At 41.8% G+C, this 22,845-nt stretch overlaps 1 protein-coding gene across 1 annotated transcript in view; it reads right to left on the minus strand.

The window, feature by feature from the left end:
- Positions 1-17,506: 17,506 nt before the first annotated feature.
- Positions 17,507-22,845, minus strand: part of M1AP (meiosis 1 associated protein) — a 128,076-nt gene continuing 122,737 nt past the window's right edge. The window contains 2 exon segments of the mRNA XM_030192535.1: positions 17,507-17,902; positions 17,905-18,048. Of these exon segments, the coding sequence (XP_030048395.1) occupies positions 17,879-17,902; positions 17,905-18,048 (168 nt within the window). The 3' untranslated portion in view covers positions 17,507-17,878.

Consider the following 22,845-nt stretch of genomic DNA (forward strand, 5'->3'; position numbering starts at 1 on the left):
TAAGTGGAACTCTGATATTTTGTTAAAAATACTCACAACATCACGGGGGTATTAATGGAGCTCATTCTGCAAATGACCTTGGACAATTGTGTTTGCTGTTGGCCAGTTCCTGAGATAAAGCATTGACTCTTCTCCAGTATATGCAGGCCAGGACAGTGGTATCTTAAGAAGGAATGGCAACATTTCCTCCTACGGAGTGAGAGAGTGAGGCTGCAGGGGCAGTTAGAGGAGAAACGGAGCCTGCAGCCTCCTTGCACATTGAGTAGCTTCTACCTGCGGCCGCTCCACAGAGGCACCATCCTGCACATGTTCTGCTCCCAGGCAGTATATGCTAGGCTCTGAAGTTTTTTTTCTGCCCACCCCTCCCCCTCAGCATTAATCTTTCTCTCTGGCTCTATCCAATATTTATTTCTTCTTTCTCACCTCTTACTCATCAAGCATTCATCACACAACCTTTTGCCTTCTCTTGGAACATTCACCCCTCTCCCACATTCACTGTAACTCCGTTCTCTTGGGAACTTGCCTCGCTCATCCCACCATTGTCCTCAGTTTTGTCATCACCTCTGTAGTTCTCCATCTTTACAGACACACCTTTTTGAAAAAAAAAAAGGCAGCAATCCAGTGGGAAGAGGGGAGTGAGATGCAGATACAATTTTGAAGCAGATTTTTATTGTCACTTATTTTTACACTTCCCCTCCATTTTTATGCTATTAATAGACTGTAAGCTGCACTGACGGTTCTCCAGAGGGCAGGATAGCAAATTTTGAATAAACTTGGAACTTGGAGAGAAGCAGAATGAGAATGTGTAAGGATGGCGGAGAGGGATGGAAAGAGCATAAAATGTGAGGGAGAGATTGACAGAATGAGTATAACTGATGTGGCCATGGGTTTAAAACATACCTGTAGGTGGAGCGCTTAGCCAAGAAGGCTGTGTTTAGCTGAACTCCCCGGTCTCCTTCCGAGTTTCGCCTCCCACCCTTCATGTCTGGCAATGGACTAGAGCTCTCCCGCTGACTGCTGCAGAGCCTGGGTCACAGATTCTGAGGAGGATGGATTGCAGACTGTCCAAGGCCCGCTCTGTTCAACATAAGTCCCGTTCTCCGTGCTGATGACCCTGGCTCTTCCACATCGGCACTTGAGCTGTTGTGGGTGATGTCCACTTGACCCTTGTGGAGGAATCCCGCCAGGGCCGTGCCAAGGGTCTCCATTGCTACCTGTCTTTCCTTTAGACTGAAAACTACAGGCCCAGCCAGACCTGACAAAAGGGTCTACCATACCCTTCAATGTCAAGCATATACTAGAAAACTGTAAATTAGCTTACACAGGAAAGCAGTTTAAAAAAATAAACACAATCCCTGCTGTTTCTTAACACTGCTCTCCAGAGAAAGCACTGCCTTTATAAAGAGGCTTTTCAGTGGGACTTAGCCTATTAAAAACTATTAGCATAATTAGGAATGGCCAGCCCTTGTAACTGCAGAGACCTAAGCTTTGATTATGCATGTTCCTGTCTTTGTTACAGTGGGGGGGGGGGGGGTCTCTTCATCTCATTTACACAGTCTGACCTCCCTGGCTCACTGGGAGCCCAGTCTCTTGGAGACTGCTATACATTGCAAAATAAGATAGCAGATGCTCTAACCACTAGGCCACTCCTCCACTCCTCATACTTTGCTAGATCCCTCCTCTTGTTATCCACACCTACTGGGATGTCCACCTCGCTAAAGAGTTTTTGTTTCATCCTCAAAAAGGCAAACCTTGGGAAATAGTTCTGCAATACTGCTTACAAAAATGAGAAAAAACTGGACCACAGACCAATTCCCACAGCACACCACTGGTAATACCCCTATACCTAGAGCGAATTCTGTTTATCACTACCTTTTGTTGCTCCTATTTAACCAGTTTCTGACCCAGTCAGTCACTTTAGAACCCATTTCAGACTAATCAACCTCCTTTTCTCAGCTATCTCCTTACTTTGCTTTTGTGGAAAGGAACCACATTTTCCCATTTCTATTTCTCCAGAACCATTCCTGATTCTGAATAAGTGTTGAAAAGATCAGACAGCAGAACTGATGGCAAAGCTCTGGCTATTGTGTTCAGAATTAGGTGAATAATCGTTGATAGATTTACAGCTATGGTTGCCATTGTATCGATCCATTACATTGCTGGTCCTTCTTTTTTTGTTGACCTTCAAACTTGCTGAGCATGATGTCTTCCTCTAATGACTTTTCTTTTTGCATGATGCATCTGAAGAATTAAAGTTGAAGTCTCTTCATTTGAGCCCGCAAGGAAAGCTTAGGTTTCATCTCCACTACCTATTGACAGGCACAGATCACAAGTTTGTGTGCCCCTGGGCCAAAAGCGCATGGAACCCTGCTCCCCCTTCCCATCTGCAGCTGCCAAGTACATAGTTATACTGTCCATCACACAAGGTACATGCAACTATGCAAGAGTTTTAAATGTATACAAGTATGCATATAACCTCGTTACTGTTAGTGTTATAGGATATTGACATGAGCATTAATAAATGGTAAATGTTAGGTTTTCATCACAGTTTAAAAATAGATTTATCACGTTCCTGAAAAACACAACCACCAGACTGTACAGGTAGGCTGTTACGCAAAGCCTGCCTTGTTAACGAGAAGGGCCCCGACATTTTGGCCCCTGGGCCTGGGCCCAGTAGGCCCATGCAGGGATCCATCCTGCCTATTGATTTGTTCTTTGAGCAGGCTATGGTATGCACAGTATTTTCTTCAGCACCATAATTCAAAGGCATCAATTTTCTTCCTGTCTTGTTTCTTCACTGTCCAACTGTCACATACGTTTGACATTATTGAGAAAACCATTACCAGGACAAGTCAAATCTTTGTGTGTATATATATATAGATATATATATATAGAGAGAGAGAGAGAGAGAGAGAGAGATCTGTACTTGAAGATCCTTCATAGCTATTCTGCCAAGAGTGATATGTTGGATTTCTTGATTACTTATTATTCCTTTGTCGAAGATGTCTACTATTTCTATTACGTCTCCATCAAGGGTGAAATTTTACCAGTTGTCAGGATCTTTGTCGTCTTCACATTAAGGTGCAGTCCTATTTTGAGACTGTGGAGCTTATTTTCAAAGCATATGGACATCCATGTGCTTGAAACATTGAAAATCTCAATTTTGCAAAGGCAGAAAAGGGATGTCCAAATAGCAAGGGGGGTGTGTTGTAGGTCTGTTTTGGGTGGTTCTAGGGAGGGCCCAAAATCAGAACATCCCAGCGATAACCAAATGAAAAGAATGTCCAGGTCTAAGATGTCCTAAGTTAGACTTGTTTTAGGCACATCCAGGATACAAAAATGTGCTCTGAGCAGCTGACCACTGGAGGGATTAATGCATTACTAGTAAAAAAAAAAAACCCCCATTTCTGATGCAAATGAAACTGGGGCTAGCAAGGTTGTCTTCTGTGTGCATGTGGGAGTGTGCTGTCTGTCCCCTCAGCTCTCTGTCCCCTCCCCCCTCGGAGTTGAGTCCTTCAGTGTTAAGTTTCCTGCTGTGTTTGTGTTACAGAGATAGTGAAGGCTTCTGCCCTCTCTCCCCTCCCCCCTCCGAGTCCTTCACTGTTACAGAGAGCGCGATTTGATTTTGTGCTTTGCTGTGTTTTCCTTCACTGTTTGTGTTACAGAGAGAGCGAGGGCGAGGCAGACACTCATGGGGAAACAGGATATCTCTCCCCCTTCACACTTCCGGCTGGAGGCTTCATTTAGAACGTTGGTGGTGCCTTTTATATATTGAGATATCTCCTTAATTCCCCAAGGGTTTCTGTCCCCCTCCGTCTCCCCTGAAAGTGAAACTGAAAGTCATTCTTAGGCATTCTTAGGAACACAGGAAACAAGTCTGAGAGGTCTGGTGGTTATTGCAGTGGACTTTAAACCAAGGGACCCAGGTTCAAATTCCACTTTATTTTATTTTTATTTTTTTTATGTTTGTTACATTTATACCCCGCGCTTTCACACTCATGGCAGGCTCAATGCAGCTTACATATTGTATACAGGTACTTATTTGTACCTGGGGCAATGGAGGGTTAAGTGACTTGCCCAGAGTCACAAGGAGCTGCCTGTGCCTGAAGTGGGACTCGAACTCAGTTCTTCAGTTCCCCAGGACCAAAGTCCACCACCCTAACCACTAGGCCACTCCTAAGTCCTTCTTTTGTTTATTTATTTTTGGAAACAGTGAGTCATCCAGAAATAGAAAAATGCATACTGTACCTAAATATGTCACCTGAAAGCCTGAAGGCTATTGAAGTGGTATATATTCAGGTACAGTTTGTATTTTTCTGCTCTTGGATGTCTCACAATTATAGAATAAGAGTTAGGGATTTGAATCTAGATCCCTTGGTTTGAAGTCCACTGTGCTAATCACTAGGCTTCCCCTCTGCTCTGCAGGGATCTCTGTGTGGCCGTTCTCCTAAGAATGCTGCCAGATAGACGTCGTTGTCCCACCTTTTTTGCCATTCATATGTTGGATGTTCTAGTTTGTAACATGGCTGTTCATGCTGGACGTCATCAGCACACAGACGTTCATCTCACTTATTTTTAAACAGAAAATCCTGACATATTTCCTGTTGGAAAATACATGTGAGATGGATGTTATGAGCTGGATGTCTCTATTCTGACTTGGATGTTCTTCGAAAATACCCCTCCATCTTTCTTGATCTTGGTTATCATATATTTCTGGTTATTTCACTTTCAGCCAGTAATGTGGTATCATTAGCATAGTGAAGTTTGTTGATGAGCCTTCCACCTATTTTCACATTTTGGCTTTTTTTTTTTTTTTTTTTTTAATTCAAATTTTAAAATATCTCCAAATTCTGAGATAATCAGGAGACAGAGAAAAAGAATTCTCAAATATTTAAAGGAAATAAACATTAATCTTATGCCTACAAGTTAAGGAAATAAAGATCCAAGATATCAAAAATAAACTATTATAAAGAAATATAAATATAAATTCTAATCAGGCAGTCGTTTCCCCCGAATACCATCTCTAGCCTACACCTGGTAGCGTGCATTCAGGATTATGTAATGACATTCAGTTCTTCTTTAGCTGCTAGAAAAGCATTTAGCTGTTTTGAGTCAAAAAATTGAAATTGTTTACCCTCATAAACTACAAAACACAAGGAAAACTTAGCACAAAATTAGCTTGTATTCTAGGCCATAAGGCCAGGAAAGCTTTACGCCTCCTCTGCGTCTTTCTTGAAAGATCAGGGAATATGCATACTTGGATCCCAAAAACTGCTTCTCTAGATGTTTAAAGGAAAGCTTCAAAACTGCGTGTTGGTCAGGTTCCAAAGCAAAAGTAAGCACCATAATTTGTTCTCTGTGTAATTACACCCAGGGAGAATTCCAAAAAGGATGTGAGATTCAGAGTGGTGGATGGAGACCAAGATGATTAGGAGGTAGATGCATCTGCAGTTACTATCCAGGCTATGCCAATTTCATCTCTTCAGAACATCTTCCAGCTCATTGGAGATGGGCAAGCAGAGAGGGAAGGTTAGGGAGACTCCAACTCCCGGTGCTGTCCTGGCGATGAAACAGATTACTCTGGCTCACTTCGGAGTGCATGCAGGGCTCCCAATTACCTCATCTCCTTCTGCCGGAGCCAACGCATTAGCATTGGTCAGTAGCATGGATGGGGTGTCTCTGAGCCCCGTTGAGCCTGCTGCCACCCCCCGCAGCGAGGAAGTGAAAGAGCCGCAGGCATTTCTGCACCCAGTGTCTCAACAGGCTGAAGAACTGGGTTTATAGAGAGGGAATGTGCCTGCAGCGGATGAGACTATGGAACCTGGATGACAGATTCTTTTTTTAATCAGCTTTAAAGATTTTTCCTTTGGATACCATGAGTACTCTCTCCCAGGTGAAAAGTCTACCACCTCCTGCTATGTTATTTTGGGTCATAGTAAAGCCAGCCGTAGTGACTTTGGAGTCACTTTGGGATATTGTCTATGATATGCCGCCTTCTTTGCAGCCTTTGATTATGGAGAACTCTAAGGACATTAAGGTTGTTTCAGAGGCAGTCTTGCTCCAAGCTAGATATCTGCTCAGCTCAGATACCTGCCCATCAGTCCTCTGAAGTTGAGGACTACCTGGAATACCTGGTAAACCAGGTTAGGAAACATAACCTGAGATTTCTCAACTTCCTCAAGTCACCTTTGATTGCCCTTGTGGATATGGTCAAGAAATACTTAAGTGAGGTCCTGGGGATGATGAGCGATTCATTGCCTTCCATTACATGAGCTCAATGTATTTGGAGTTCAGGAAGATCCGTGGGAGATTCCTCTCAGAGGCGGAAAATCTGAACATCTTGGCTTTTTTCATACAGAACTGCTTCTCTGCTGATTTGTTCAACTTCTGAGGTTTTGTTTCCTACCTGTTCCTCCTCCCAGGATCTCTGCCTCTTCAAGTGCCTGGGTTTTCCAGGACTTTGCCAACGTGCCTGCTCAATGTACTGGTTAACTTATCGCTTTGACTGTGGAACTGATTCAAGGAATTTTGTACCACTGTTACATTCTCATGACCCCTAACACAGGCATTAGCCAAAACGTGGGCCATGTCGGGTCCTTCAATAAAATCTGCTTCTTCTGAACTTTGGCTCCACCTTGTTTCATCTGTGGCCCTCTATGCTACAGTTGCTTCTGCATATAGATTGAATAGCTAAGAGGAAAGTATGCGGCCTTGGAATGAATTACCGATTGCCATATAAACAACACACGACCTGACAACCTTCCGAAAGTTATTAAAGACCTACTTATTCATAAAGGCGTACAATAAAGATTCCCCATAACGATCTGACTTCCTAATTATTCCAATCACAACTATTAAGGAGCCCTCCTATCTGTCCATCCTAATTACATCCTCACGACTGAATATTATATCTTGTCCTGATAGCATTATGTTATGTTATGTTGATCTTTCAATCCACTTCCAATCCAATATGATTTACTCATGCACTCTTATTTGTAATAATTGTAAAAATTATTATTCCGTTAATATTATTGCTTTGATATTCTATGTACCCATCTGTATCTATATTTTGAAATTCTTATCCTATAATGTGTACATGTTGCTATAACATTTTGTAAGCCACATTGAGCCTGCAAATAGGTGGGAAAATGTGGGATACAAGTGCAGCAAATAAATAAATAAATTTTTAGATCATTCTTTTTCTTTGTTCCATTCAAACTGTTGCTTCTTGATCAATGTAAAGCTTGTACATGAGAACTATCAGGAGTTCAGTTATACCCAGTCTTTAATAAAGCTTTCAGTGCTGCTTTGACTTCTTCTTTTTATCACCAATGGTTCCTGATCATAAGGTACAGGTTGAAACAACTGATCCACTTTTGCTTTTGATGTCTTGGCTTTGCAAACACCATTGGTCAAGATCTTGACTTTCAGGCAGCCTTGTTTGAAAGTCGGAGTGGCCTAGTGGTTAGAGCACCTCTTGCAATCCAGAAGTGGCCGGTTCAAATCCTGCTGCTGCTCCTTGTGATCTTGGGCAAGTCACTTAACCCTCCATTGCCTCAGGTACAAACTTAGATTTGTGAGCTCTCCTGGGACAGAGAAATATCCAGAGTACCTGAATGTAACTCACCTTGAGCTACCCCTGAAAAAGGTGTGAGCAAAATACAAACAAATAAACCTTCTTGTACTCAAATCACACCAAATAATTGGATCACTGATCACCTTCTCACTCTGTCTATAGCACCATCTTTGAGTGGTTCTCCCTTAACATTGGTCCATAACTTTAAATATCTTGGAATCATTATTGATAGAGAACTTTCTTTTTAACCACTGATAAATGCGCTAGTCAAATCCTGCTTCAATGCACTCAGACTATTCCGTGCCATTCGTTCATTTTTGGATCAGTCATTACAAATTACAGTATTACTAGCTTTAGTGACTTCAAAACTCTGCTACTGTAACGTTACCTGTGCCTGGTTATCCCAGTCACTTTTATGAAAACTTCAATCTGTACAGAATCTAGCAGTTAGAATTATGTGTAAGGCTAGGTGTTTTGATCACGTGTCCCTGTGTTTGAAACATCGCTGGCTACCAGTTGCTTATTGGGATAAGGTTTAAAGAGCTTACTTTAGCATATAACACTCTGCTATAAAATTACCCCATTATTGTTTGAACATTAATTGGGACAGTACAAGCTCAACAGTTTACCTAATTCCCTTGCAGTGGCTCTGCTTGAACCAGCCCTGCCAGCAGCCCCTTATTTTCAGATGCCATTCACTACACTGCCTCACCCAATCCTGTGCTATAGCTCTGTATCACTGTCACTGTGGAAAAATGTTCTACCTTAGATTCTAGCCTATACTAAAACATATTTATAATACGTATATGACCACTTTATGGATATGTATTACCTCACTGTTTAACTATGAATAGCAGGGTATACTGTTATGTGACATAGAGACCTTTAGGAAAGGAAAGCATTGTAAGTATCTTGTATCTTGACTTGTGAGCAATTTATGACTCCAATATATTATGGGTAATCTGATGGTTAAGGGGTGAAGGAGTCTATCACAGAGAATATAAATTATGTGTATGTAATCATTAGTAAACTAACCTATGCTCCTTTAATAATGAATCTTTTTATGTATTCCTTTGTTCCTTTCTGGTCAAGATACCAAATTCCCTAGTTAAGGAACTATCTTTTGTCTAGAATTTAGAATATACCTTGTCTGCCATTAAGACTTGTATGTTCTCCTATATCAATAAACAATTGTTAAATTGAGAACAGGCTAGTGTTTTTTTTTATTTAAAGTTCTACACCACCCTCTCATGTCCTACCAACTGTGATGCATGCTACAGCAATACCATTACACTCAGTACTTCTGTACCACCTGGAGATAGCTGGAACCTGAGAGACATCCCTGAAGCCAGATCAGTAAATGTAGAAATTTCAGGTCAAATACTATGTGCTCCTAAGTCTGCATCTTACGTGCTGACATCAGGTGCATGAGAAATATCCTGTGTTCACAATGACTGCATTAGCTGGCCTGCTTCAGTTCCATTCTGTCTGTCTGTGAAAAGAACCGATTGAAGAAAATCCAGGACACGCTTTTTTTTTTTTTGAGGTTGTAGATGCCCTTTGGTACAAACAGCTGAAAAACCTTAACATCAAACAAGATAATTCCTTGTTGAAAAAGAAAAGAATTGTGATTGCCATGTTAGTCCAAACTGAGATTTGGAAATAAGGGTTAACAAATAAGTTGTACTTGACACTCTTATTGGACTAACTTCATATATCCATGACTAGCTAAGTATCGCCTACAACGTGTTTGTTGAAAAAAAACCCCACATTTTAGTTATTAAAACCCCTTACAAGACAAAGATAAAAGAAATGGAGAGATTGAGAAATAGAAAAACACAGAACATTCAAAGTGGAGATGGAGGTCTAAGAGCAGTGATCCTTCAGTAAGCTTCTACAAAAAGATGCTGGGATAGGTTGGATTCCAATGGCTTTGGCGCCACCTAATGGCAAGTAAATTTCAATCAATGTATCGAATTCCATGTTCATTGCTTGGGTTTTCATTAGGAAAAATTGCATAATTTTTAACTTCCTGGTATATAAAAATAGATCAAACCTCCTCTCCCCTGCCTTCCTACATCAGTTTGGTATGTCTAAATGCAGAGAGAGGGAGAAATAAGGGAGAAGCAGAATCATCACTTGTCTGATGCAAGGGGCATAGGCAGACCTCACTGTGGGAAGGGGCCAGAGGTAGGGGGCACATTTTAGTCTGCAGCCCCACTGCCTCGCTGCTCCCCCCGTCACCATGCCACTCCCTACCCACTGCCGCAGCAAAAACCTTGGCATGCTCAGTTTCACTAAACAGAGCGTGCCGGATGTGAGGGGAAGACAGATCAGGGCAGGCCAGAGACCAGCGCTGGATAACGCTTCAGCTGGCAGGGATTGGGGACCCCCGCCAGCAAAACCAGGGGGCCCAGAGAAAATTTGAGGGAGCCCAGGCCCCTGTGGCCTCATGTAGATACGCCAGTGTCTGATGCTCTTACGACTCAGTTGAACTAGTATCATCCCTGCCTTCACGTTCAGCTACTGGATTAGCATAATGTTTAGTGGTTCTCAAACCTGACTCTGGAGGCACCCCAGCCAGTCAGGTTTTCAGGATATCTACAATGAATATTCATGAGAGAGATTTGCATGCTGTGGAGGTAATGAAACTGAGCATGCCAAGGTTTTTGCTGCGGTAGGGAGTGGCAGGGTGACAGGGGGAGCAGCAGGGCTGCAGGGGGGGAGCGGCAAGGCAGCGGGGCTGCAGACTAAAATGTGCCCCCCACCTCTGGTCCCCTCCCACCGCGAGGTCTGGCTATGCCCCTGGCATCAGACAAGTGATGATTCTGCTTCGCCCTTATTTTCCCCTCTCTCTGCATTTAGACATACCAAACTGATGTAGGAAGGCAGGGGAGAGGAGGTTTGATCTATTTTTATAAACCAGGAAGTTAAGAATTATGCCTCCAGGACCAGGTTTGGGAACCACTGGTTTAGGGGTATGTCTACTAAAGTGTGCTAGTAAATGGGCTTACCATACATGACTTTCCCATGTGCTAAGCCCATTTCTAGCATGCCTAGGAAATAGGGCTCCCTCCCAATTTTTTTCTGAAAAAGATTAACGAGGGAGCACTTACCACCTCCTATTTAGGAAGGCACGGTTGATGGCCACTGTAAATTTCTTGTCCATTAACAAAACGAAATCCAGCAGTAAGAACTAAACTGTTCTTCAGATTTTGTCCCCGGAAATTAGCTGCAATTGTTCCTCAATTGGCTGAGAACATTAAATTCCAACTTGAAATTTACCATGAAGTATGATCCTAATTTAATATCTTTCCTGGACACTGTGATTTGCAAAGGAGACACCTCGAGTTCAACTGTGTTTAGGAACCAGACAGATCATTACAATTTGGATAGCCACCATCCTTATAAACTGAAGAATTCATTACCGATAGGTCAATTTCTATGCTTGCGGTGCATATGTACTCAGGTGAAGAATTCAATCTTCAAGCTAAGCTTTTGTGCACGTTTGTCGGTGTGGATACCCTATGAAAATAATTAAGAGTTTATAAATGTGCGTGGTATGCACAAAGACCGCAGCTGTTATTGGACAAAAATCCTGAACCTATGGATCGTTTTATTTGTGTTCTTAATTTTTCCACATTATCTCAAATAGCACAAATAATCAGAACACACTGAACATTTTGTCCTTTCATTCAGTGTTCCAACAGTAGCCCTGTGCTGCGTTCACCTGGGGACGAAATCTGAAGGACGGTTTTGTTCATACTGCTGGATTTCATTTTGATGATAATGGACAAGAAATTTACAGCAGCCATCAACTGTGTGGCTAGTGCTCTTTTTGTCAATTGACTATTTCAGTACAATCTTTGAGGGTCCTTTTACTAAGGTGCGCTGAAAAATGGTTTGTGGTAGTGTAGGTGCGGGTTTTGGGCGCATGCTGATCCATTTTTCAGCGTGCCTGTAAAAAAAGACCTTTTTTTTTTTTTTTTTACATTTTTGCTGAAAATGGATGTGCGGCAAACTCAAAATCCATTTTGGGTCTGCAACCTTACCGACAGCCATTGACCTAGTGGTAAAGTCTCACACAGTAACCAGGCAGTAATGACATACAGTGGGGGAAATAAGTATTTGATCCCTTGCTGATTTTGTAAGTTTGCCCACTGACAAAGACATGAGCAGCCCATAATTGAAGGGTAGGTTATTGGTAACAGTGAGAGATAGCACATCACAAATTAAATCCGGAAAATCACATTGTGGAAAGTATATGAATTTATTTGCATGCTGCAGAGGGAAATAAGTATTTGATCCCCCACCAACCAGTAAGAGATCTGGCCCCTACAGACCAGGTAGATGCTCCAAATCAACTCGTTACCTGCATGACAGACAGCTGTCGGCAATGGTCACCTGTATGAAAGACACCTGTCCACAGACTCAGTGAATCAGTCAGACTCTAACCTCTACAAAATGGCCAAGAGCAAGGAGCTATCTAAGGATGTCAGGGACAAGATCATACACCTGCACAAGGCTGGAATGGGCTACAAAACCATCAGTAAGACGCTGGGCGAGAAGGAGACAACTGTTGGTGCCATAGTAAGAAAATGGAAGAAGTACAAAATGACTGTCAATCGACAAAGATCTGGGGCTCCACGCAAAATCTCACCTCGTGGGGTATCCTTGATCATGAGGAAGGTTAGAAATCAGCCTACAACTACAAGGGGGGAACTTGTCAATGATCTCAAGGCAGCTGGGACCACTGTCACCACGAAAACCATTGGTAACACATTACGACATAACGGATTGCAATCCTGCAGTGCCCGCAAGGTCCCCCTGCTCCGGAAGGCACATGTGACGGCCCGTCTGAAGTTTGCCAGTGAACACCTGGATGATGCCGAGAGTGATTGGGAGAAGGTGCTGTGGTCAGATGAGACAAAAATTGAGCTCTTTGGCATGAACTCAACTCGCCGTGTTTGGAGGAAGAGAAATGCTGCCTATGACCCAAAGAATACCGTCCCCACTGTCAAGCATGGAGGTGGAAATGTTATGTTTTGGGGGTGTTTCTCTGCTAAGGGCACAGGACTACTTCACCGCATCAATGGGAGAATGGATGGGGCCATGTACCCTACAATTCTGAGTGACAACCTCCTTCCCTCCGCCAGGGCCTTAAAAATGGGTCGTGGCTGGGTCTTCCAGCACGACAATGACCCAAAACATACAGCCAAGGCAACAAAGGAGTGGCTCAGGAAGAAGCACATTAGGGTCATGGAGTGGCCTAGCCAGTCACCAGACCTTAATCCCATTGAAAACTTAAGGAGGGAGCTGAAGCTGCGAGTTGCCAAGTGACAGCCCAGAACTCTTAATGATTTAGAGATGATCTGCAAAGAGGAGTGGACCAAAATTCCTCCTGACATGTGTGCAAACCTCATCATCAACTACAGAAGACGTCTGACCGCTGTGCTTGCCAACAAGGGTTTTGCCACCAAGTATTAGGTCTTGTTTGCCAGAGGGATTAAATACTTATTTCCCTCTGCAGAATGCAAATAAATTCATATACTTTCCACAATGTGATTTTCCGGATTTAATTTGTGATGTGCTATCTCTCACTGTTACCAATAACCTACCCTTCAATTATGGGCTGCTCATGTCTTTGTCAGTGGGCAAACTTACAAAATCAGCAAGGGATCAAATACTTATTTCCCCCACTGTATGCATAACAAATGCCACTTGGTGCGCATCCGAAAATTAAAATTATTTTCCGACCACACATATCGGACACGCACCAAAAATGAATATCACAAGAGCCATGTGGTAGCCGTGCGGTAACTCTATTTTGACGCACATTTGATGCGTGTAGTACATTTGGGCTTAGTAAAAGGGCCCCTTGGTGTCATCCTAGTTTAAATAAAACATATGAGTTGTGGTCATCTACTTCCTGTAAATCCACCTTTGTGGTATATAATTATCAAGAGCACAAAAGCAGGTTACGCACTACAGCACCTTTAGTTCCACATTGTGTGGCAATGGGACATAATTATGGCAGTCTGAGATGGTATATTATAGACCACTTACCCCCTCTTTTAAGAGGGAGATCGAGAACTGTTTCTTGCCAGGCAGGAGCAATTCTGGATTTTTTAAGTTAATACCATTGCTCCAGCTGAACTTAATGAAGCCATTGAGTGGAATTCTATTATTTGAATTTTCTGACTACATTGTTGAAAATTTATTGCTGCAGGGAGGACTATTTATTTGTATTTATTTCTATGCTCTCATATACATATAAACATTTACAGTTTGATAAGCATTGGGTCGGGAGGGAAATTTGTGGTTTTATTTCATATGCAAACACATTTTCTGGCTTCAGTGTTTTGCTGCATGTGAACTTTATTGCTTGATTTTATACATAGAGAGCATTGTGTGCCAGTTAGGTGTGATGTCATTACATCAAATTAGATGCAGGATTACTGTGCCTGTTAGGAGCATAAGAGACAAAATGCTAATGCATCATGTTTTGCAGGAATCACAGGTGCCTTGAGGTCAGCAGCCTTAAAACTTTAAAGCATGTTTGAGTCATTGCTCAAGTCCAGAGATGCCACCTGAGTCCTTGATACAGTCATGGATGATAAAACCCATGGTTGGCCGAGTATGGTGAAGTAGCAAGGGGTATCAGAGGAGAGTTTGAAGTTGAAGATAACTTTTTCAGAGGACTTTTGTTAAAATGCATTGACACGAAGAGCACCATAAAGATAGGTGAAGGCTTTCTAGTCCCCTTTCTCTTTTGAAATGTAATTTATTTTTTAATATTGGGATACTAGGACACTTGAACACTTTGTATTATTTAGGAGTCCTTGTTTTTGAAATGGCCCAATGAAAGAAATGAATATCTATTCACCTTGAAGTTGTCCAATTATGGATGCTATGAGAGTGAATTTTTAAATGTACCTGAGGGTATTTCACACACACACAATGTATATTTTTATGAAATAGGGGATTAGTCAGACAGTTTTGAATTGGCTAATATATGCTGGTTTGTTACTGTCAAAAATATTATTTGTGGAAGATCAGTGCAAGTTGAACTGCACTGTTTATAAGACCTTTAAGGAATCAGCAGCAATGCAAACTTATATACTAATTACATTAACATCTATGTACTAAGTCTGGGCAGTTTTCTTACAGCAGTCCTCCTAAGATTACAAGAAGACAGGAGTCTTCACTAGAAAACTGAAGCATAATATGGATCTCTTTATATTGTGCAGTAGGATCTGACCAAAATCCACTTTTATCCCTCTAAGCTTATTTGGAAATGATGCAAGCAAATCCGAACTGTCTCTCCTGCTCACCCCAAAGGTAATATGCATCTGGAAGGCATCATGCAAGGCTTGTTATGATTATAATTTGAATTAATTTTGCATTTTAGCTACTTTGTACACTGCATTGAGCCCAAGGCGGGGATACTATTGGTCAACAAGTTAATATTTGATTTGAGGGGAAAGACACAGAAAAGTAAAGATGAGCACCCATGTTGGAGTTACAATATAATACAATTTCATATCTTATTTGGCATAAAATGACCACAAGCTGCAGGATACAAAGTTATCTGTGCAACTATTGTAACATAATATCATGCTTACATAATATCACTGTTCCTTCAAGTCATTTTATTCCAACAAAGGAAAAACAAAAAAACAAGTCTGTAAATGCACACAGCAAAAAGTTTTCATAATAAATACAAACTGAAGAACAAATACAATTTTTGTAAAAACCAGAACAGGAAAACAGCAGCAAATATGTATCAGCAAGGGAATGGCAGAGTTTATAGCAGGAAGTTTGTGCAGGAAGCTACGTTATGCTTTCCTGTGAGAACTGTGGCGTATGAACAGACACATTGTAAAAAGCCTTTTACATGTGTGAAGCATGTTTTACATATGGAAAACAGCTATGATAGAACTGCATGAGTGCATACACTCGTACAAATACACATGCCGACAAGAGTGGGTACAATTTTATCTGATCTGTGCACTGGCATTCCTAGGGGTGGTGTCTGGACAGAGCAGGGGCAGAATGGTGAAGTGCTTTATAAAACACAGTACAAGCATCCGGCTGCACCTGCCTTGAAGCGGATGTTAACTGTGTGCGAGAACATTTGTGCGTTAACGAGGCACTTCTATATCAGGGTGCAAACATTTAGACTACAGCTGTACCGAATTGCATATTTTACTATACAGCCGAATACAAAAAATGAGCATTGAGCTTTAACGTAACAAATAAAAGAAGCAATGTGAAATCAGAGATCAAGGGCCCTATTTAATAAGGTGCGTTAGCGTTTTTAGAGTATGCTAAAAATTAGTGAGCACTAACCATGTAGCTATCCAATATTATGGGCATCTACACAGTGCACGCTAATGCTTAGTGCATGCTACTAACATGCCTCTAGCATGGCTTAGTAAGCAGGGCCCTTAGTGTTTATTTCAGTAGGATTTTTAGTAGAATTCAGACTCTCTTCCCTGGCTAATCGTTACTTGCTGATACAAGAACATAAATTTAACTAATGACTTGATAAGACGCACAGAGCTTCTTATAAGCAAAGAACAATGCTAATTACACAGCCTTTTAGGTTTTATTGGGGGGGTGTTTTTGCACAACTTACAGGTAAAATAGTACTTTTTAGAAGAATGCTGAATTCAGTGTGTTGTCTCCTTTTAACCTAACCAGCTATATATATTTGTTTTCTTGGGGGGGGGGGGGGAGTGTAATCCAATTAAACCTTCTAAAATATAGTTGAAAGCTCAATATCTTCTCTATCCCACTATTCACCTTCCCAGTATTTTCCCCATGAGATGTTTTGTTCTACGTGGAGGGGCATAATCGAACGCCCATCTCCAAGGGCGTCTATCTCCGAGAATGGGTACGTGAAGGGGCAGGACAAACCGTATTTTCGGAAAAAAATGGGCGTCCATCTTTTTTCCAATAATACGGTTTGTGCCAGTCAAATGCATCAGATTTGTGCGGATTTGAGCTGGGCAGTATCGTTTTTCAGCGATAATGGAAACCGAAGGCACCCAGCTCAAAAACGAACAAATCCAAGGCATTGGGTCATGGGAGGGGCCAGGATTCGTAGTGCACTGGTCCCCCTCACATGCCAGGACACCAACCGGGCACCCTAGGGGGGGCACTTGTAACAATTAAAAAAAAAAGTTAACTACCTCTGAAGTCCATAGCTCCCTTCCCTTGGGTGCTGAGCCCCCCAAAACCCACTCTCCACAACTCTACACCATTACCACAGCACTTATGGCTGAAGGGGGGCACCTAGATGTGGGTTTTGGGGGCGGTTTGGAGCGCTCCCATTTACCACCACAAGTATGACAGGTAGGGGGGGGATGGGCCTGGGTCCACCTGCCTGAAGTCTACTGCACCCACTAACAACTGCTCCAGGGACCTGCATACTGCTGTGATGGAGTTGGGTATGACATATGAGGCTGGCATACAGGCTGGGAAAAAAAGTTTTTAAAGTTGTTTTTTTTTTGGGTGTGAGGGGGTTAGTGACCACTGGGGGAGTCAGGGGTGGTCATCCCTGATTCCCTCCGGTGGTCATCTGGTCATTTAGGGCACTTTTTTGGGACTTGTTCGTGCACAAAAAGGGTCCAAAAAAGTGACCCAAATTCGCGCTAAAAATGCCTTTCTTTTTTCGATTATCGGCCGAGGACACCCATCTCTCCTCGGCCGATAAACATGCCCCAGTCCCGCCTTCACCACGCCTCCGCCACGTCCCCGTCAACTTTGGCTGTTTCCACAACAGATTGCAGGTGAAGACGCCCAAAATCGGCTTTCGATTATACTGATTTGGGCGCCCACGGGAGAAAGACGCCCATCTCCCGATTTGGGTCGAAATATGGGCGTCTTTCTCTTTCGAAAATAAGGCGGATAGGGTACCATGGTCCTTGCTAGGAAAATAATATCTGGAATCATCATGTGTTGCTGAGCCTTAGTCAGGAGGTGAGCTTTCCTTAAACCTTTTACACAAAAAATTAGAGCAACAGATTTTCATGGCCTTTGCATTGAAGGCTCAATGGTATCGCAAACAATAATCAACCACTCCAGGCTGAGTTAGTCCCTGAAGATGTGGTCAGAATTCATAGTGCAGGGGCTCTCAATCTCCCTCCAAATTGCAGATGTTACAGGTTTTCACATAATAAAATATCTTCAGATTCAAAAACTGTGGCTCAAGAAAATGTCTTGTGCTATTTTCCTTCTGACTCCAAAACAAAGGATCTAGGAGTCTTATATTTGTATTAGGTGAAATATGCAAATCTAATAAATTCCCCTCAAAAATTCATTTCCTCATCTGAGAACAGGCTGAGATTATAGGCATTCTTGGCTGGTGCAGGAGTTCTAAAACTCTTGGCAGGACGGGCTGGTGTGTGAACCATTGGTAGAGGAGCTACGGTCGCCTTGGCTTTACTTTGGATCTGTCTGCCCTGCTGTGGAAGCAAAAGATAGAAACACAAAACATTCAAAAAATTCCATTTGCAAAAAGAAGAGTTTACCTGTAGTGGAGGCTCTCCATAGATTACAGGAGAAATCAGACATACAAGTGGGTGATAGCCACTAGCTTATAAATTCCCTCAGTCTATTGCAGAGTCTAGGAATCAATACCCCAGGATCATATCTGATTTATCCTGCTGTCTATGGTAAGGTAAGCAGCTTTATTTTTTTTTTCTGTCGACAAACACGATGAGTCTGCCACATAAGTGGGGAATCCCATAGTCAAGGACTAATTTTTTTTTTCATGTAGGTTTTTGATACTCAGGTCAGCCTGCCTAGGTACATGGTTGAAAGAGGCTGATTATCAATTGAAAAGGTCTTGCAGAATTGCTTTTCCAAATGCACTGTCTTCTTTACGACATATTGTCCAAACAGTTGTGTGATGTAAAGCTTTAAATGGAAGACCATGTTACAACTCTACATATTTCTTCAATAGAAAGTGAGCAAAGCTGCAAAACTGATAATTGCCATCATGCTAACTTTATGCGCTTTCAGTTTGTTAGCTGCAATCTTGCTAGGTTGTAGCAGTGAGATACAATCCTCAAGCTAGTCTGACCGTAACAAATTTAGAAACTGCAGTAGTTCAAAGCACTTTATCAAAGGACATGAAAAGTTGAGTGGACTGGTAATGGGTGGCTTCTCTTCACATAGTAAGGCAATGCTTTTATAGTCCAGCATGGTAGGGCCTGTTTACCTTTGTGAGCTTAAGGCCTTGAGAAAAGGATAGGAAAGACAATAGATTGATTAACATGAAAAAGACACCACCTTTGAGAGAAACCTAGGATGAATATCTTAGAAGAACTGTAGATATGGAAGTCAATATTACATAAGTACATAAGCACTGCCACGCTGGGAAAAGACCAAAGGTCCATCAAGCCCAGCACTCTGTCTCCGACAGCGGCCAATCCAGGCCCCAAGAACCTGGCAAAAACCCAAAATTTAATAATGATCAATGGACTTTTCCTTCAGGAATCTGTCCAGACCCCCTTTAAACTCAGCAAGGCCAGCTGCCATCACTACCTTCTCCGGCAATGAGTTCCAGAGTCTAACTACTCGCTGAGTAAAGAAAAACTTTCTCCGATTTGTTTTAAACCTACCACATTCTAATTTCATCTTATGTCCCCTGGTTCTATTATTGTTTGAAAGTGTAAACAAACGCTTCACATCTGTCCGCTCTACCCCACTCATTATTTTGTAGACCTCTATCATATCACCCCTCAGCCGCCTTTTCTCCAGGCTAAAGAGTCCTAGCCATCTTAACCTCTCCTCATAGGGTAGTTGTCCCATCCCATTCATGAAGCAGCTATTCCTTCCATTCCTTTTATCATTTTGTTGCCCTTCCTTGTACCTTCTGTAATTACATTATGAAAGGAATTTTTAGAAAGGACATCTAACTTAGAATATGGATGTCCATGTATTTTAGAACAGGATCTTCTGACATACAGCCTGTTCTAAAATATATGAAAATGGATGTCCAAGTTCTGGCTACATCCAGCATGAACTCCATTTTACAAACTGAAATGTCCAAACTATGAAAGGGACAAAACATGGGACATGGACATTTTTGTGGCAGCAGAGGAACACCTGTATTATAAAATGATCATATAGATGTTCATCTGAAGGAGTAGAGCCAGGGCAGAGATGCAGAGGTTGCCGGTTCAAGTCCCACTGTAACTTTTTGTAATTTTTTTTTTTTTTTTTTAGATTGTGAGTCCTCCAGGGACAGGAAAATATCCACTGTGACTTCCCTTACTTCATTCATTAGAGAAATGCTCAATTGGAACAACCTTCTGTAATCTGGAAGTGTCAAGCACCAGGTCTAAATATGGACATCTGTCTTTTTGTACATGGATGTAGCGTTCCTTTCTGCAATTGGAGCAGGTTGTCCATCTTTTGACCCCTCCCTAGTCCTGCCTAAAACACACCCAGACCACTCATCATATGGATGTACAGCAATTTTAGACATCCATATCCTGGCTTTATAAAATTGGTATTTGGACATTCATGCAATATGGATGTCTAAATGCTGGTTTTCAGACATCCAAAACATGAATAGAGCTTCTAAAATAAGCACCTATATCTTTTTTTTTTTTTTGAGCTGTAATAACCAGAACTGTACACAATTGGGTTAGCATTATGACACCCATATCATAATTGGGAAAAGGTGCCTAACATAGTAAATGACGGCAGATAAAGACCTATACGGTCCATCCAGTCTGCCCAACAAGATAAACTCATTTACATGGTATGTGATACTTTATTTGTATACCCAAGTTTGATTTGTCCTTGCCTTTCTCAGGGTACAGACCGTAGAAGTCTGCCCAGCACTGTTCTTGTACTAAGTCGAAGTCCCTTAAAATTTACACTCCAGCCAATCCCTATCTATTTAGTCACGATCAGGGCATACACTGTAGAAGTCTGCCCAGCTCCAGTTTTGTTTCCCAATTACTGGCGTCGTCACCCAATCTCCGCTAAGATTCCGCGAAACCATTCCTTCTAAACAGGATTCCTTTGTGTTTATCCCACGCATGTTTGAATTCCATTACCGTTTTCATCTCCACCACCTCCCACGGGAGGGCATTCCACATATCCATCACCCTCTCCATAAAAAAATACTTCCTGACATTAGTCCTGAGTCTGCCCCACTTCAACCTCAATTCATGTCCTCTAGTTCTACCACCTTCCCATCTCCGAAAAAGGTTCATTTGCGGATTAATACCTTTCAAATATTTGAACGTCTGTATCATGTCACCCCTGTTTCTCCTTTCCTCTAAGGTATACATGTTCAGGTCAGCAAGTCTATCCTCGTATGGCTTGCAATGTAAATCCCATACCATTTTTGTCGCTTTTTGTTGCACAGCTTCCAGTCTTTTTACATCTTTAGCAAGATACGGCCTCCAAAACGGAACACAATACTCCAAGTGGGGCCTCACCAATGACTTGTAGAGGGGCATCAACACTTCCTTTGTTCTGCTGGTTATGCCCCTCTCTATGCAGCCTAGCCTCCTTCTGGCCACAGCCATCGCCTTGTCGTATTGTTTCTTCACCTTTAGTTCATCAGACACCAACACCACAAGGTCCCTCTCCTGAGTCGAGCTTACTAATCTCTCCCCTCCTATTTGGTATGTCTCTTTTGGGTTTGGTTCATCTTATCATGAAGATTTCTAACATCTGACAAGTTTCGCCCACCAGAGTGCACCAGAAGCCTTACATTCATTTTTGAAAACTTCTGAAAACTTTTCTCTTCACAAACTGTATTGAACAGAACTTATAATAGTAGAGAACGTGTAGAAGTTTAGGCTTAGCTGTATTTAATTTGTAGATTTTACTAGGTATGTCCTTCTTTGTCATTTTGGGTTGCTGTGCATTTCTATCAATGATTGGAGTTCTTATTTGTTTGTATGTATGAGTTGTATTTTGAAAAATGTTAACCGTTCTGTTTTGCAGCAGCAATAAGAAACGGTATATAAAATGAATAAATGATGATGATCAAGGATATCCCCCTAAAAAATGCATTCTATTAAAATACACTATCTTACTAATACATTCATGAAAAATCTTAACCAAACATACTTTAAGTTGCCAACTGTACCCTCTGATTGGATCCCTCGATCACACCAAGATGGCTGTGGCTTTTTTTTTTTTTTGGCTCTATTTATACATACTACTTCCTGTGTTAGCTGTGTTCCATGTGTTAGCTGGTGTTTCCATCTGACCTGAGTTGTTATCATTTCAGGTTTTTACCAGCCACCCACTCTTCTGCTGCGAGATTCCAGGGCTCTTCTGGAAGGATCCAGCTGGTCACCTGGTATTCTGTACCAATTTTGTAGAAGATTCCTCTCTCCTCAGGTTGTATGCCAGCTTTGTTATTACTAAAGGGTAATAGCAGGAGGACTGACTGAAGGGCCTAACGTCAGGGCTTGTGTGCATTTATTCTGACTAATTTTCTGATAAGAACATTTATCTTTTACTCCTCCTTGAGTTACCTTGCATTTGCACATAATTCTTAGTTATATGTGTTTTCATTTTTAGTTATTTACTTGCCTATACATAAAAAGCTTCTATTTTTATAATTGGCCTGTTTCCTAGCTTGTCAGTATTATTCAGGAGCCACTGAACTCAGGTTTGCATACAAGCGGAATGTAATAAATAGGAAATATCAGAGTGTATACTATTACCCATATTCTATTCTTTCCTCATTGCTCTGTCACCGCTAGGAAGCAGTAGCCTGTAGCTGTTCCACTACAGATGGACATCCCACAGAGATTGTCATTAAAATTACAATTAAACACAGTACAATAATACTGACAAGCTTGGTGTGGTTTTAAGGGTAAATTAGGTCTTACCTGCTAATTTGCTTTCCTTTAGTACCGCCAGACTGACACAGGTAAGTTAAGTTATGCACTCCAACCAACAAATGGAGACTCAGAATCACTAATTTCTGAGAATACCTATATGGTGTGGAGTCCCCAGAGAGCCAGTTGTCAAATAGCCAAGCAAAAAACAGGCATCCTAGCCCCATTCCTCTCAGTGCTAAAGCCTAATGCTGCTCCAGATAATGTTTGTACAGCCTTTTTCTTTAAGGTTTTGGGTGGGGTTTTTTTTCTTTTCAGCACAAAGTAAAACACAGCCAACTCCTAACAGTCTGAACAACTCCTGGCCCACAGAAACCAGCAGGTTAAACAGTCCACTACTGTCAGGGATGCCACACCCCAAACAAGCCTACAAGGTTC

The sequence above is a fragment of the Microcaecilia unicolor genome, chromosome 2, assembly GCF_901765095.1.
Source record: "Microcaecilia unicolor chromosome 2, aMicUni1.1, whole genome shotgun sequence".
In the NCBI taxonomy this organism is placed as follows: domain Eukaryota; kingdom Metazoa; phylum Chordata; class Amphibia; order Gymnophiona; family Siphonopidae; genus Microcaecilia; species Microcaecilia unicolor.